Source organism: Rhinatrema bivittatum, chromosome 4 (assembly GCF_901001135.1).
Source record: "Rhinatrema bivittatum chromosome 4, aRhiBiv1.1, whole genome shotgun sequence".
NCBI classification, from domain to species: Eukaryota; Metazoa; Chordata; class Amphibia; order Gymnophiona; family Rhinatrematidae; genus Rhinatrema; species Rhinatrema bivittatum.
In genome coordinates, this window is record NC_042618.1 from 453,120,900 (window position 1) to 453,134,076 (window position 13,177).

Sequence of the window (13,177 nt, forward strand, 5' to 3'; positions counted from 1 at the left end):
ACACGCTTAAAGCTGGGCTTTATGTGTGTAAATGCATTTTATGCATGTAAGTGGGCTTTTGAAAATTGCTACAATATATGTCATTGAATTGTCAACAGGTTTTACCCACGTAAGAGCACTTAAGGAGGATAACTTAAAAACACAGAAACATAGAAAATGACGGCAGAAAAGGACCAAACGGTCCATCCAGTCTGCCCAGCAAGCTTATGGTAGCATCTGCTGTGCCATACAAGTCACCCCCTTACTTAGTTTCCCAAACTGTCAAAGTAAGGGCTCTTCTTGGTCACTGTGAGTCCAATTCCGTGTTACCTATTGCCGTTGAAGCAGAGAGCAATGTTGGAGTTGCATCCAAAGTAGCAGGCATAGGCGTGCACAAATTGACTTCAGTATTTTATAATCTGCATGTATATGATGTATGCAGGTTATAAAATCTGCGTAAATATACCTCAGAACATGTGCACGCTTGTAAAAAAAACATTATTTTGCTTATCTGAAGAAGTTCCGATTTATCCAGCTAAGTAGTGGCAAGTTTTAAAATTCTACTTATCTGGCTAAGTCAGATAGCTGGATAAGTTTAAAAATCACTACCTATCCAGCTATCTGACTTAGGGGGTCATTCATCAAATCGCGATATGGCCTTATTGCACGCGTTAGGGCATTATCGCACATGATAAACACCCTAATGCACGCGATAACTACCGCATCACAATGGTAAGATTTAAATTAGGGAAGGGGTGAGGTAAAAAAAAAATTTGTGCCGGTACTGCTGCGGGCAATAATGTTTTACACATTATCGCCAGCAGTAGCACCAGAAATAACACCACCTTTTTCAGTGGCGCCATGGGGGTGATAGTGTGCGGTGTGGCTGCAATCACAGCAGGCGAAAATGCACTGCCGTGATGTAGCTGGCTGCACACTATCGCACCTCCTGCCCCTTAGCTGGATAAGTTGTGATTTTTAGACTTATTCAGCTATGTAGTTTTGCCGCAATTTAGCTGTATAAATTGGAACTTGTCCAGATAAATGCCGCTATATAGCCAGATAAGTCAGAAATGGTCCAGATAAGTATCAAGCTAAAAATCGGAATTCATCTAGATATAAAGCACGCAACAGCTATGCTCACATATTTTTGAGCCAAACTTTAAAAATATATGTGTGGAGATTTTACCTGCGTAATTTACATGCATTTACTATCCCGTAAGTTGGCTTTTACGCATGTAAGTTGAGAGATTTTCTAATATATGCATGGCAAGGAAATTAACAGTTTTACCCATTAGTCTACCAGTTTGGCCACTCCATCTGCAGGTCATCGAGACACTCCTGGCTCTTCAGCTCAACTCCCCCCTTGTCACCCAGACTCCCCATTCAGTCAGTTTGTCAATTTTAAGCCATTTAGTATCTCTTACTCCAGATATAAAGCAGGTGTAAATATATACAAGCTGCAAAATTTGCAAGCATAAATTGCTTATAAAATAGCAATTTAATTGTGAAACAGTTGGCCCTGCCCTGGCTTGCCCCTGTTTTACATGCATAAATTTACTCATGGACCCTTACTATGCATATATTTTGAGGTTTATAAAATGGCATAGAAGTTAGTATATACTATTGTAAGCAAGTTTAGGGGTGCAGGGACCTGTCTGCCACAGGACACTTCCAACTGTCCTCCCACTTTACTTCACAATCCTAAGTCATGAAAAGACAATGTGTTTTTTTCCTCAGAAACATACTTTTATTTATCAGATTTGGCAGGATATAGCACTTATAAAATAACAATTCCTGTCTCTAACATCCTGGCCACTAAGTACCAGTTTTCCCTAAAGAAAGTTCTGTATCATGGGTGGTTTCACACATCCATTAAACCTTAGCCTGCTTAATATGTTAATACTTATGGCTAACTTACTTATCCCTGGCCCCAGCTTCAGGTGAAATCCCTCTGTTTTATCTCTGAAGAAGACACTGACTGAAGGTCTGGAGAATGTGAGCAGGGGAGAGGCTTGCTTCCTGGGCTAGTACTGGCAGAGTGGGAAGCTGTCCTGGGAGGAGTCAAGCTTCTGGCTCTGGTGCTTTCTGGCTGTCTGGGGCTTGCTATTGCCCCTCACTGTTTCTGTCACTCTCTGCACCTGAGCAGGGTATCTCCTCTCTCCGGTCTCCTGGCCACACCTGGTATTCTTCCCCTTTATAGCAGGGAGTGCTGGTCTGATTCTGGCTCCCCTTTTGCTTTCAGGGATGCTTTGCCACAGGTTCTCACTTTCTCAGCCTTCAGGGGGTCCTTTGCTTGCAGGGTCATCCTCACAGTTCACTCTTTCTGGGTCTTACCCCCCTCTTCTTCTTTGTCCCCCCAGCTGATAAATATGCATAAGCTCATGCATAATCATGTGGTGGATGCAGGGTCTTTCCCACATTGCAGGTCTTTTCCCCCTCCCTATTACTTCTGGGGGGGGGGGGGGGCCCTGCCACATTGCAGGTCTTTTCCCCTCTCCCCATTTCCTCAGGGGGAGAGAACTGCCACATCTGTATGCCAAGCTGTATGCCAGAGTGTTTTTTTCTGTCTCAGACTGCCCTCCCTCTCTTCCAAGGGTGGGGAATCTTTGTGACCTCTGGACTCTGCCTTGGCTGGCCCCTGACACCTGCTTATGAGCTTAAGTCGTATTGTCTCTCTGTCTGCTTTTTTATTTAGACAGACATTTACAGACAGGCACATCTTTATAAAGTATCCTTCAGTGTAAAGTTCATCTGGGCAAAAGTCCTTTCTCTTGTTGTGACAGTGTTTGGGGCCTGTCAGTATTTGGCCTGTACATTTCTTGGCTATTATGATTCATATTTAGTGATTTAGTGGTAAACATGAGATATCTCCCTACACTATTTACATACGTATGCACACAACTCTTTGAAATTTTACCTTTAAACGCGTAAATGGGCTTTTGAAAATTGCTACAATAATATGCTATATTTAGCCGTATAACTCCTTTGAAAATTACCTCTATTGCATATAGGAAAATTAGTTCTTACCTGTTAATTTTCGTTCCTGTAGTACCACGGATCAGTCCAGACCATGGGTTGAGCCTCCTGTCCAGCAGATGGAGACAGACCAAAACTGAAAGGGTATCCTATATCAGGACAGAGCCTACTCTGCAGCCCTTCAGTATAACCATTGTCAAAGCAGCAAAAGGCATAAGGTCAAGCAAGTAACAATAAAATAAGTATGAAAGTTGTTGAACAACCAAACAATAGAACAATAGAACAACTGCATGAACTGTGTAACTAATCTCTCTTGCATGACTACCCCTGATCATCGTAAAGATACTTCTGGTGCCTTCAATGAGAATCCAAGAGAGCCATGCAGAGACACAAAAAACACTCCTAAAAGAAGGAGAAAACAGAAAGGAGTTCGAGCAGACAGACCGAGGAAGCACACGGGAGGGCGTCTGGACTGATCCGTGGTACTACAGGAACGAAAATTAACAGGTAAGAACTAATTTTCCTTTCCCTGTACGTACCCGGATCAGTCCAGACCATGGGATGTACCAAAGCTTCCCTACAAAGGGTGGGACTGAGACAGTCCCGCTCGAAGAACCTGTCGCCCAAAGGAACCGAAGACTGGCGCCTGCACGTCCAGGCGATAATGCCGAGCAAAGGTATGCAGGGATTTCCACATAGCGGCCCTGTAAATTTCCTGTGGAGAAACTACTTGACTCTCTGCCCAAGAAGTAGCTTGAAAACGCAAGGAATGTGCCTTCAGGCCCTCCGGAACCGCTCGGTCCTGACAGATATAAGCCGAGGAAATCGCCTCCTTCAACCACCGAGCGATCGTAGTCTTAGAGGCTTGTTTTCCCCTATTTGGACCACTCCACAGGACGAAGTGGTGGTCGGAGACCCGTAAGTCATTGGTAACCTGAAGGTAATGGAGTAAAACGCGTTTCACATCAAGGCGACGAAGATCCCTCCCCATGCGGCCCGCTATATCCTCAGGAGAGAATGCGGGAAGCTCTACCGACTGATAGACATGAAAGAAGGAGACAACCTTCGGCAAGAAAAAAGGCACGGTCTGGAGAGATACTCCCGAATCAGAGAACTGCAGAAAAGGATCCCGACAGGATAATGCCTGAATCTCCAACACCCGTCTGGCAGAGCAGATAGAAACCAGGAAAACTGTCTTGAGCATCAAACCCTTAAGGGTAGCCTGATGGAGAGTCTCGAACGGCGCCACACACAGAGCCCGAAGAACTAAGTTAAGACTCCACGAAGGGCAAGTGGCCCAGACAGGTGGCTTCAAATGCTTGGCGCCCTTGAGAAAACGGGCGACATCCGGGTGAGAGGCCACCACATGACCTTCGATGGTACCCAAGAGGGAACCGAGGGCGAAGATTTGAACTCGCAACGAGCTGAAGGAAAGACCCTTGGAGAGGCACTTCTGAAGGAACGAGAGAATGAAAGAAACCGAAGGCGAATGGGCCGAGACCCCCGAGTCCGCGCAGGCATTTTCAAAGACTTTCCAAATGCGGACATAGGCTAGAGATGTAGACTGCTTATGAGCGCGAAGCAGAGTGGAAATCACTTCTTCTTTATATTTATTTATTTATTTATTTATTTATTCTTCTTTATAGACCTTTTTCCTCAATTTCCGCTGTTCAAAAGCCATGCCGCTAGACAGAAGTGATCCGCCTGGTCGAAAAATACGGGACCCTGCCGAAGGAGGCGGGGTAGATGGCCAAGGTGCAGAGGACCGTCCGTCGCCAGATTTACCAGATCCGTGAACCACGGCCTTCGGGGCCACTCGGGTGCTACGAGAATGACCGGCCCTCGGTGGAGCTCTATTCTTCTGAAAATCTTTCCCACTAGAGGCCACGGAGGAAACATGTAGAGGAGAATGTCGTGAGGCCAGGGGAGGACCAGCACATCCACATCTTCCAAGCAATGCTCCCTCCAATGACTGAAGAATCTGGGGGCCTTGGCATTGTTCAAGGTTGCCATCAGATTCAGGTGAGGAGGACCCCACCTGCGAACAATCAGATCCATTGCTCCATCGGACAACTCCCACTCGCCGGGATCGAGGCGTTGTCGACTGAGGAAGTAGGCTTGTATATTCTCCTTGCCCGCTATATGGGAGGCCGCTAGACGATCCAGGTGCTGCTCCATTCAGGCTAAGAGCTTGCTGGCCTCCAGTGCCACCAGACAACTCCAAGTACCCCCCTGACGATTGATATAGGCTACCGTGGTGGAGTTGTCTAAGAGAACACGCACCGCCTTGTGGCGTATTAGCGGCAGGAAAGCTTTGAGGGCCAGGCGTACTGCAAGAGCGTCCAGATGATTGATGTGCCAGCGGGACTGGGTTGGGGACCAGTATCCCTGCGTCATATGGGATTCACAGACCGCTCCCCAGCTGGAAAGACTGGATTCCGTCATGACTATGACCCACTGCGGACTCAGTAAAGGCATCCCCCTCAAGAGATGCGCTAGCGACAGCCACCATTGTAAGTCTGCAATGGTAGAGTCGGAGAGGGGTAGAGTCACCTGGAACTGTTCGGTCACTGGCTTCCAGCGGGACAACAATGCTTTCTGTATTGGTCGCATATGCACAAAGGCCAGGGGACCATGTCAATAGTGGAAGCCATAGTCCCCAGAATTTGCAGATAAATCCACGCTGTGGGAAGCGAGAGAGAGAGAAAGTTGTTCACTTGGTTGATGAGCTTGAGCACCCGAGCGTCCAGGAGAAACACCTTTCCGACTCGGGTGTCGAAGCAAGTTCCCAGGAATTCCAAGACCTGGGAGGGCTGTAGGTTGCTCTTGGGGAAGTTGGCGATCCAGCCGAGGGAGGTGAGGAGAGCAAGGACCCTGTCGACAGCTAGACTGCAGAGCGACGGGGACTTGGCCCGCACGAGCCAATCGTCCAGATAAGGGTGAACTAGGATTCCTTCTCGGTGAAGTGCGGCCACCACAATCACCATGACCTTGGTAAACGTGCGGGGGACAGTGGCGAGACCGAAGGGCAGAGCTCGGAACCGGACGTGTTGGTCCAGGATGTTGAAACGGAGATACTGCTGATGTTCGTGTCGAATAGGGATGTGGAGATAAGCCTCTGTCAGGTCGAGGGAGGCCAGATATTCGCCTGGACGAACCGCCGCTATCACCGCCCTCAGGGTCTCCATTTGAAAATGGGGTACCCGGAGTGCACGGTTGACCCTCTTGAGGTCCAAGATCAGACGAAAGGAATCGTCCTTTTTGGGCACGACGAAGTAAATGGAATACTGGCTGGCGTCTTGCTCCTCCACTGGCACCGGGTCTATTGCTCCAAGGAACTGGAGCCTGTCAAGGGTCTGACAGACAGCAGGCCGCTTTAAACAGCCGCAAGGAGACACAAGAAAGAGGTCCGGCAGGTTCCTGGCAAATTCTAACGTGTAGCCGTGTTCTATTACCTCGAGAACTCACTGATCCGACGTGATTTTGGCCCATTTCTCGCAGAACAAAGAAAGACGCCCACCTAAGTTAAGTACGGAGGAATGGACCGGCCGGATCTCACTGGGGAGCAGACTTGGTGACCAAATGTTGTGGGTTCCCATCTCGGAAGGCCCAAAGCCCCCGAAAGGAATGGGACCAGGACTAGGACCTGGAAGAGGTTCCCCTCAAGAAGGAACCTCGCGCCCTGCTATTGTACTGGCGTTGGCCCCGGAATCGGGTACGTGTCGGAAAAAAAGACTGCAACTGTTTAGGGCGGTCCTCCGGCAGCTTATGGACCTTGTTCTCCCCCAAGGATTTAATAAGCTGTTCCAGGTCCTCCCCAAAAAGCAACTTACCCTTGAAAGGAAGTGTGCCCAACTGCGCCTTGGAAGAAGAGTCTGCGGACCAATTTCGCAGCCAGAGACAATGTCTGGCTGACACTGCGGAAACCATTGATTTGGCTTGCACACAAAGCAAATCATAGAGGGCATCCGTTCCATACGCAATGGCGCCCTCCAAGTGCTCAGCCTGCTCTGCCTCTGCAGCTGGGAAGTCTCAGGTGCAGAGCAATTGTTGGACCCACCTGAGACTTGCCCGCTGCATGAGACTGCTGCAGATAGTCGCCTGGACCCCCAAGGCCAAGACCTCGGAGATCCGCTTAAGGTAAAATTCAAGTTTGCGGTCTTAGACGTCCTTCAAGGCTGTGGCTCCCACCACAGGGATGGTGGTATTCTTGGTAACCGCCGATACGGAAGAATCTACCTTGGGAATTTTTAACATTTCCAGGCAATCCTCGGAGAGGGGATAGAGCTTGTCCATCGCTCTGCCTACCTGAAGACCCGTCTTGGGAGCTTCCCATTCTCTTAAGAGAAGTAACTTGTGCATGGGATGAAAGGGGAACTTGCGCAGAAGTGCCCTGAGCCCTGACAGGACCGGGTCCGCGTTAGCCGGCATTGCAGCTGTCACTGAATCCTCCGGAGGGGCATCGATCCAAAGTTCCTGCAGTATAAAAGGAATGAGCGGCTCCAGCTCTTCACGTTGGAACAAACGAAGGACTCTAGGGTCATCTCCCTCCAGAAGAGGGGTCAGTACAGGGGGAGTCAACTTCGGGTCCTGGACTGGATCCGCGGGAGGCTGCGGTGGATCCGGGGAGAAGGGGACCCCCAGCACCACTCGAACCCAGGCGGAGCCTTGCCCCTCCGGGACAGTGGGATGCATGGAAGCTGGCAACTGAGGAATCTTGGAGGGAGGAGGGCCTGGTGGAGGATCATCCTCCTCCTGCAAGCTGGACAAATAGGATTTGTGGAGCAGGAGCACAAAATCTGAAGAAAACGTGGCCATGGGATTTTTTCCTGGAGGGGGGGAGAGAGAGGAGGCGAGGGGGGTCAGGAACATCCCCCTGAGAATGTACCGGGCTCAATTCGGGGGGAGATACTGGGAGAAAAGCCTCCTCTCCTGCCTGCAGCCCTGAATCGGCATCATCACACACCCCCAAAATGTCCGCCGTTCCCGCGGTTTGAGGAGCCGAGAATGGCCTGGCCATGCATCGGGGAGCACGTCCCCGAGTAGTCGTCTTCGGCGCTGCCGAGGAGGGGCCCTCCCCACCTGGCAAGCAACTGGAACACACTCCATCGCACGAGAGCCGGGAGGCCAGCTCACCACAAGCGATACAAAGATGAGAACGGGGCATCGAGGCAGGGAGCCGCGCGAGTGAAGGAAAAAAAAATCATCTGAGAGAGAAAGAATTTGTAACTTCAACTAAGGAGGTGAAAAGAACAGCTTCTTGACCCGGGGGTAAGGATTCGTTCAACCTAGCCCCGACGGCGTATCGGAAGCCACACCCTTCCGTGTGCGTCAGCCTGGTGAGAACTCTTAAACCAGACTCCTACTGAGATTATTTGAGAGAAAGAATTTGTAACTTCAACTAAGGAGGTGAAAAGAACAGCTTCTTGACCAGGGGGTAAGGATTCGTTCAACCTAGCCCCGACGGCGTATCGGAAGCCACACCCTCCCGTGTGCATCAGCCTGGTGAGAACTCTTAAACCGGACTCCTACTGAGATTATTTGAGAGAAAGAATTCGTAACTTCAACTAAGGAGGTGAAAAGAACAGCTTCTTGACCCGGGGGTAAGGATTCTTTCAACCTAGCCCCGACGGCGTATCGGAAGCCACGCCCTCCCATGTGACGTCTTCCGTTGAGGGTATATCTGCCAGTTATCCTGCGGCGCATTGCGTCCGCCGGCGTGTTGCCTAAGCCGTGTGCGCCCAAGGGGCGCACGCAACTTAGTTAGCAACTTTGTTTAGAGACTTTGTTTCTGGACTTTAATTATTATTTTTATGACCTGTTTTCTCTTTGTTAAATAACTGTTAAGAATTTGCTTTCTCTTCATAAGAAAAGTCTATGAGATTTCGGATAGGAGAAATTAGGTAGGAGACCATAATATTATATTGTTTCGTTTTTCATATGCCTCATACCAAGCGAAAGGGGCGTCTGAGGCCAGAGTCCTCTGCCTCGGCCCCAGACATTCCTAGTCAGCTTAAGATACAAGGTTTCCTTACACCAATAGCAGTTTCTACACCGGGAGAAACGTCCGTTGTGGGATCAGGAATGGAACTAAACCTATCCTACCAGGACATTCAAACATCTCTGTCCCCAGGTGCACCAGTTATTCCCCCCCCCCCCCCTCCACAACTTGCAAACCCTCAGGCACTTTTCCCAGCTCCAGTGGAAGAAATCACTGGGTCTGGGGAAGCAGTAGGAGTTGCCGGGGGAATTGTAAGTAATATGGATGAGGGAGGTGACTCGACGGGAAATTCAGATGATTTCCCAAACCTGCCGAGTAGGGGCGGCATAAGTATACCCAAGATAGATAAACCCAATAAAATTACTTTGGAATCAATTTGGCAAGCAATAACTACAATGGAAAAATCAATTTCTTTATTAGCCTCAACAATGAATAATTCCCAAGCAATGTTATCTAAAATTGAACCAACAATGAAGAAACATACAGAACAAATAGGTGACATATCTGATAAGGTAAATTCCATTCAGAAGGTACAAACAACAATGATTCAATCAGAGACAGCCTTAAGAAGGAGGTTGGAAAATATGGAAAATAAATTACGATATTTAAACTTGAGAGTTTTAAACTTTCCTAATGTTAAATTGATTTCTTAAAGAGCAATTTAAGAAATATCTTAAGGAAATATTATTATTACCTATAGATAAAATGCCTTCGATTTCAAAAATATATTTTGTTCCATCTAAAAATGGTAATGAAGAAAAGCAAGATGCTGCAAAGATTGATTTAGACCTTGAATTAACGGCCTATTTAGAAACACCTTCTGAAGAACAAATTGAACAACGGGGTACTTTGTTTCTTTCATTTAATTATGCATCAGATAGAGATCTGATTTTGAGGACTTTTCTGAAAAATCGAAATAAGATCTTTTTAGGTCAGAAGATGCAGATATACCCTGATATAGTAAAGGATACCCAGATACGTAGGAAAGCTTTTGTTCAATTGAGCCAAGAAGCTAGAAAGTTGGGGGCACAGGTTAATATTAGGTACCCATGTAAGTACCTATTGCAATTTCAAGGAAAAAGGTATATCTATTTTGAGCCAGAGCAAATGAAGACCTATTTGGAGAATTTGAAAGAACAGCGAGCAATACCGAACCAACCAAGTGAGTAATTTAATAATTCTGCTTCTATTTTTTCTCCTAATTTTGTAATATGTTGGTAATATTTGTTCCAATTTTTTATGTATTATAGACTTTTCTGTTCTTTATAACTGTGACTTGGAATTAAGTTTGCAGTCATATTGAAGCAAACATTATTTCATGTTGTAATTGTTAAAAATCAGATAAATAAAGAATTAAAAAAAAAAAAATCAGCTGAGCCGACAAGCCCCGGGGGAGAAGTGCAGGAGATCGAACCCTGCACTCTCCAGCGTCAGAAAGTACTGCCTTCTAAGTTAAGTTTTTAAATTCCTCTGAATCTCTCTATGTTAGAATTATTATCTTTTTTTTTTTTTTTTTTTAAATCAAACAGGGGAATTAAGCATCCCTGTCAGGGCGCCCGAGGAATGAACGTCTCAGGGCAAGGCAGTGCGAGTAGGGGGAGTGACTGGACCACCAGTATCACCCCAAACTACGCTGGTCACCGGGGAGAGAGCCTAGGCTGAAGGATTTTCAAGGGGCAAGCCTCCGTAGGCCCCCCAAGAGCGAGGGAGACAAAAACTGTCTCCCTAAATATAGAGTTCTCTTTTTCTTTTTGCTTCAAATAATAACAAAATAAGTACTTGCTTGAGCTTGCCCTAAGGAAGAAGAAAGAACCCCACAGGATAAGTAAGGGCAAGCAACTAAGGAAAGGTAACCGCAGGGTGAACTGCCTGGCATCTGCTGGAGACAGACAAACACTGAAGGGCTTCAGGGTAGGCTCTGTCCTGATATAGGATACCCTTTCACTTTTGGTCTGTTTCCATCTGCTGGACAGGAGGCTCAACCCATGGTCTGGACTGATCCGGGTACGTACAGGGAACTCTTATAATAGATTATATACAATATTTTGATTAGAAGATATATGGTAGTATTTGAATATCCTTATATTTTCAAAGCACTATTAGAAACCTTTGTATACCTTCTATGTACTGTTGGAGACCACGACCCTTGTTATCATCTACTATCATGAAGCACAGAGGGATATCACAAAAGATATATTATCTACCATTCTGAAAATAAGTAAAATAAACCAATGTATACAAATATCAAGATATTTCTGGCAAATCCCAAACAGAATGTCTGAGAGTGAGAACTTGTACAGTAAGTAATACCCTTAGACCTGTCCCTTCTGGGGACACAATTACATTATGGCTGTTGCCAAGCAGGAGAACTAAACCTTGTGTCAAATTAAAAATACCCTACAAACAAATATACAAAATACAAATAGGTTCCACAATCATAAACAAAAACCCCCGCCAAACAATATTTTAGAACTGACAAGAATGCACCATTCCTAAATACATTACCCTATAACATTAATTAGGCTCTGCTGATTTTTCTTACTGGGAATAGGATTATTAAGACAGATTTACCATTTGAAGAGGAGATGTGCATTTACTTGTGCTCATTTGTCTCACAAAGAAACTCTGAAAACTCAATAATGAAATATAAATTGCTTACAGTTTATTCGCAACATGATGTAATGCTGAAATGATGCCAGTTGACAGATCACTACCCTCTCGCCAGATCTTTTATTTACAAGTCAGACCACTTATGTTTCATGATACGCTCTTCTTTTCAAAACAAGGCAGTGATTCAAGATGGGAATAAATACACAAAGTTATGGTCGAATTTAAATGCCTGGCACGCAGAAAAATCGGTACTTAATGCGCGTGGCCGAGCCCTGCACGCGCCGCACGCATTTTCAAAAGGGCCTGGCCACATGTGTAAGTACTGATATGTGCACGTGCCAGACCCTGAAAAAGGGGTGGGCTGCAGGCGTGGTCTGGGCATGGAGGGGTGGGGCGGAGGCCGGCCGAGACAGCGGCCATTAGCCGCTGTCCCGGGGAAGTGTGTGCTGGCAGCCATCGGGCACACGTAAATGACTTCTGCTCCCAAGGAGCAGTGAGTAATAAAATAAAAAAATGGAGGAAAGGTAGGTTAGGTTTACGGGGTGAGGAGAGGGGAAGGGGAAGGAAAGTTAGGCAGGGGATTAGGGAAATTCCCTCCCCATCCACTTCTTAATTGGAAGGCCCAATTGCGTCACCGCGCGTACTTTACAAAAATCCACCCCTCTCGTGCGCGACGCCCGCACATGCGCACGCGTATTGTAAAATCCGGCGCACATGTGTGCACGGCCACCTGATTTTATAACATGCATGCACTGGCATGCACATATTCTAAAATCAGCGCGTCCATGTGCATGCATAACTGCGCTCACACCGACAAGCGCACATGTTTTAAAATCTACCCCTTAATTAGCAGCTTCATTTATTGGAATTCCACCCCTATGCGAGAAGGAATGCTTATGTATCCACAGCTCACTAGCGATTTTTATAAAAAGTGAACATCGAATGAGGCTACAACTTACTTGAAGATCCTGCTGACTGCTTGTGTGTCTCATTTTTTTCTCTGCCCTGAGTCAGAGAACCTCCACTGGTCATGGAAACAAGGTCTAAATCCATAGCTTCTTTGCCTATAAGGCTTGTCTGACAGTGGCGAGAGAGAAATGTACACAATCATGAAACAAAATATGACATTTTCTGCAGGCAGCTCGTGTTACCCCAAATAAACAAACAGGGTCTGTCAAACAGCCTTCTTCAAAATAATACCCACATTCCTTTAGTGCAGCCTGGCCAGAACAAATGCACTATGTCAAAGCAGTTCTGTAAATAAGGGTCGATTTAAAAATAGGTGGTTTGTGATCTGAGTCAGTACTGGAACAAAAGCAAACATTTTAGCACAGAAATTATGTAGAAAATAAACCTTGCAGATAGCTGATGAAACATTAAACAGCTTAAAATCATTTATGGACCAGAATATACTTTAAATCCCAGCTAAATGCCAGAAATGTCATATTGCACTATTTTGGTAATATAGTTAAGCGATATCTAGTGCAAGTATGAGTTTTACCAAATACCCACAAGTGTGATTTTAGGTTTCCACTGTTGCTTGTTCCAGTAACTTCCTAAACTGTACCCAAAAAGAAAGCATCAATACTATAATTTATCCAATGTTGA

At 46.4% G+C, this 13,177-nt stretch overlaps 1 protein-coding gene across 4 annotated transcripts in view; it reads right to left on the minus strand.

The window, feature by feature from the left end:
• Nucleotides 1-13,177, minus strand: part of LRRIQ1 (leucine rich repeats and IQ motif containing 1) — a 455,984-nt gene that overhangs the window by 23,021 nt on the left and 419,786 nt on the right. For 3 of the 4 annotated variants that reach the window (XM_029597082.1, XM_029597081.1, XM_029597080.1), the window contains one exon: nt 12,529-12,646. The exons of the other annotated variant lie outside the window; for it this stretch is intronic. In XM_029597082.1, coding sequence (XP_029452942.1) covers nt 12,529-12,646 — 118 coding nt within the window. The remainder of the gene's footprint in view (nt 1-12,528; nt 12,647-13,177) is intronic. 4 annotated transcript variants of the gene reach the window in all.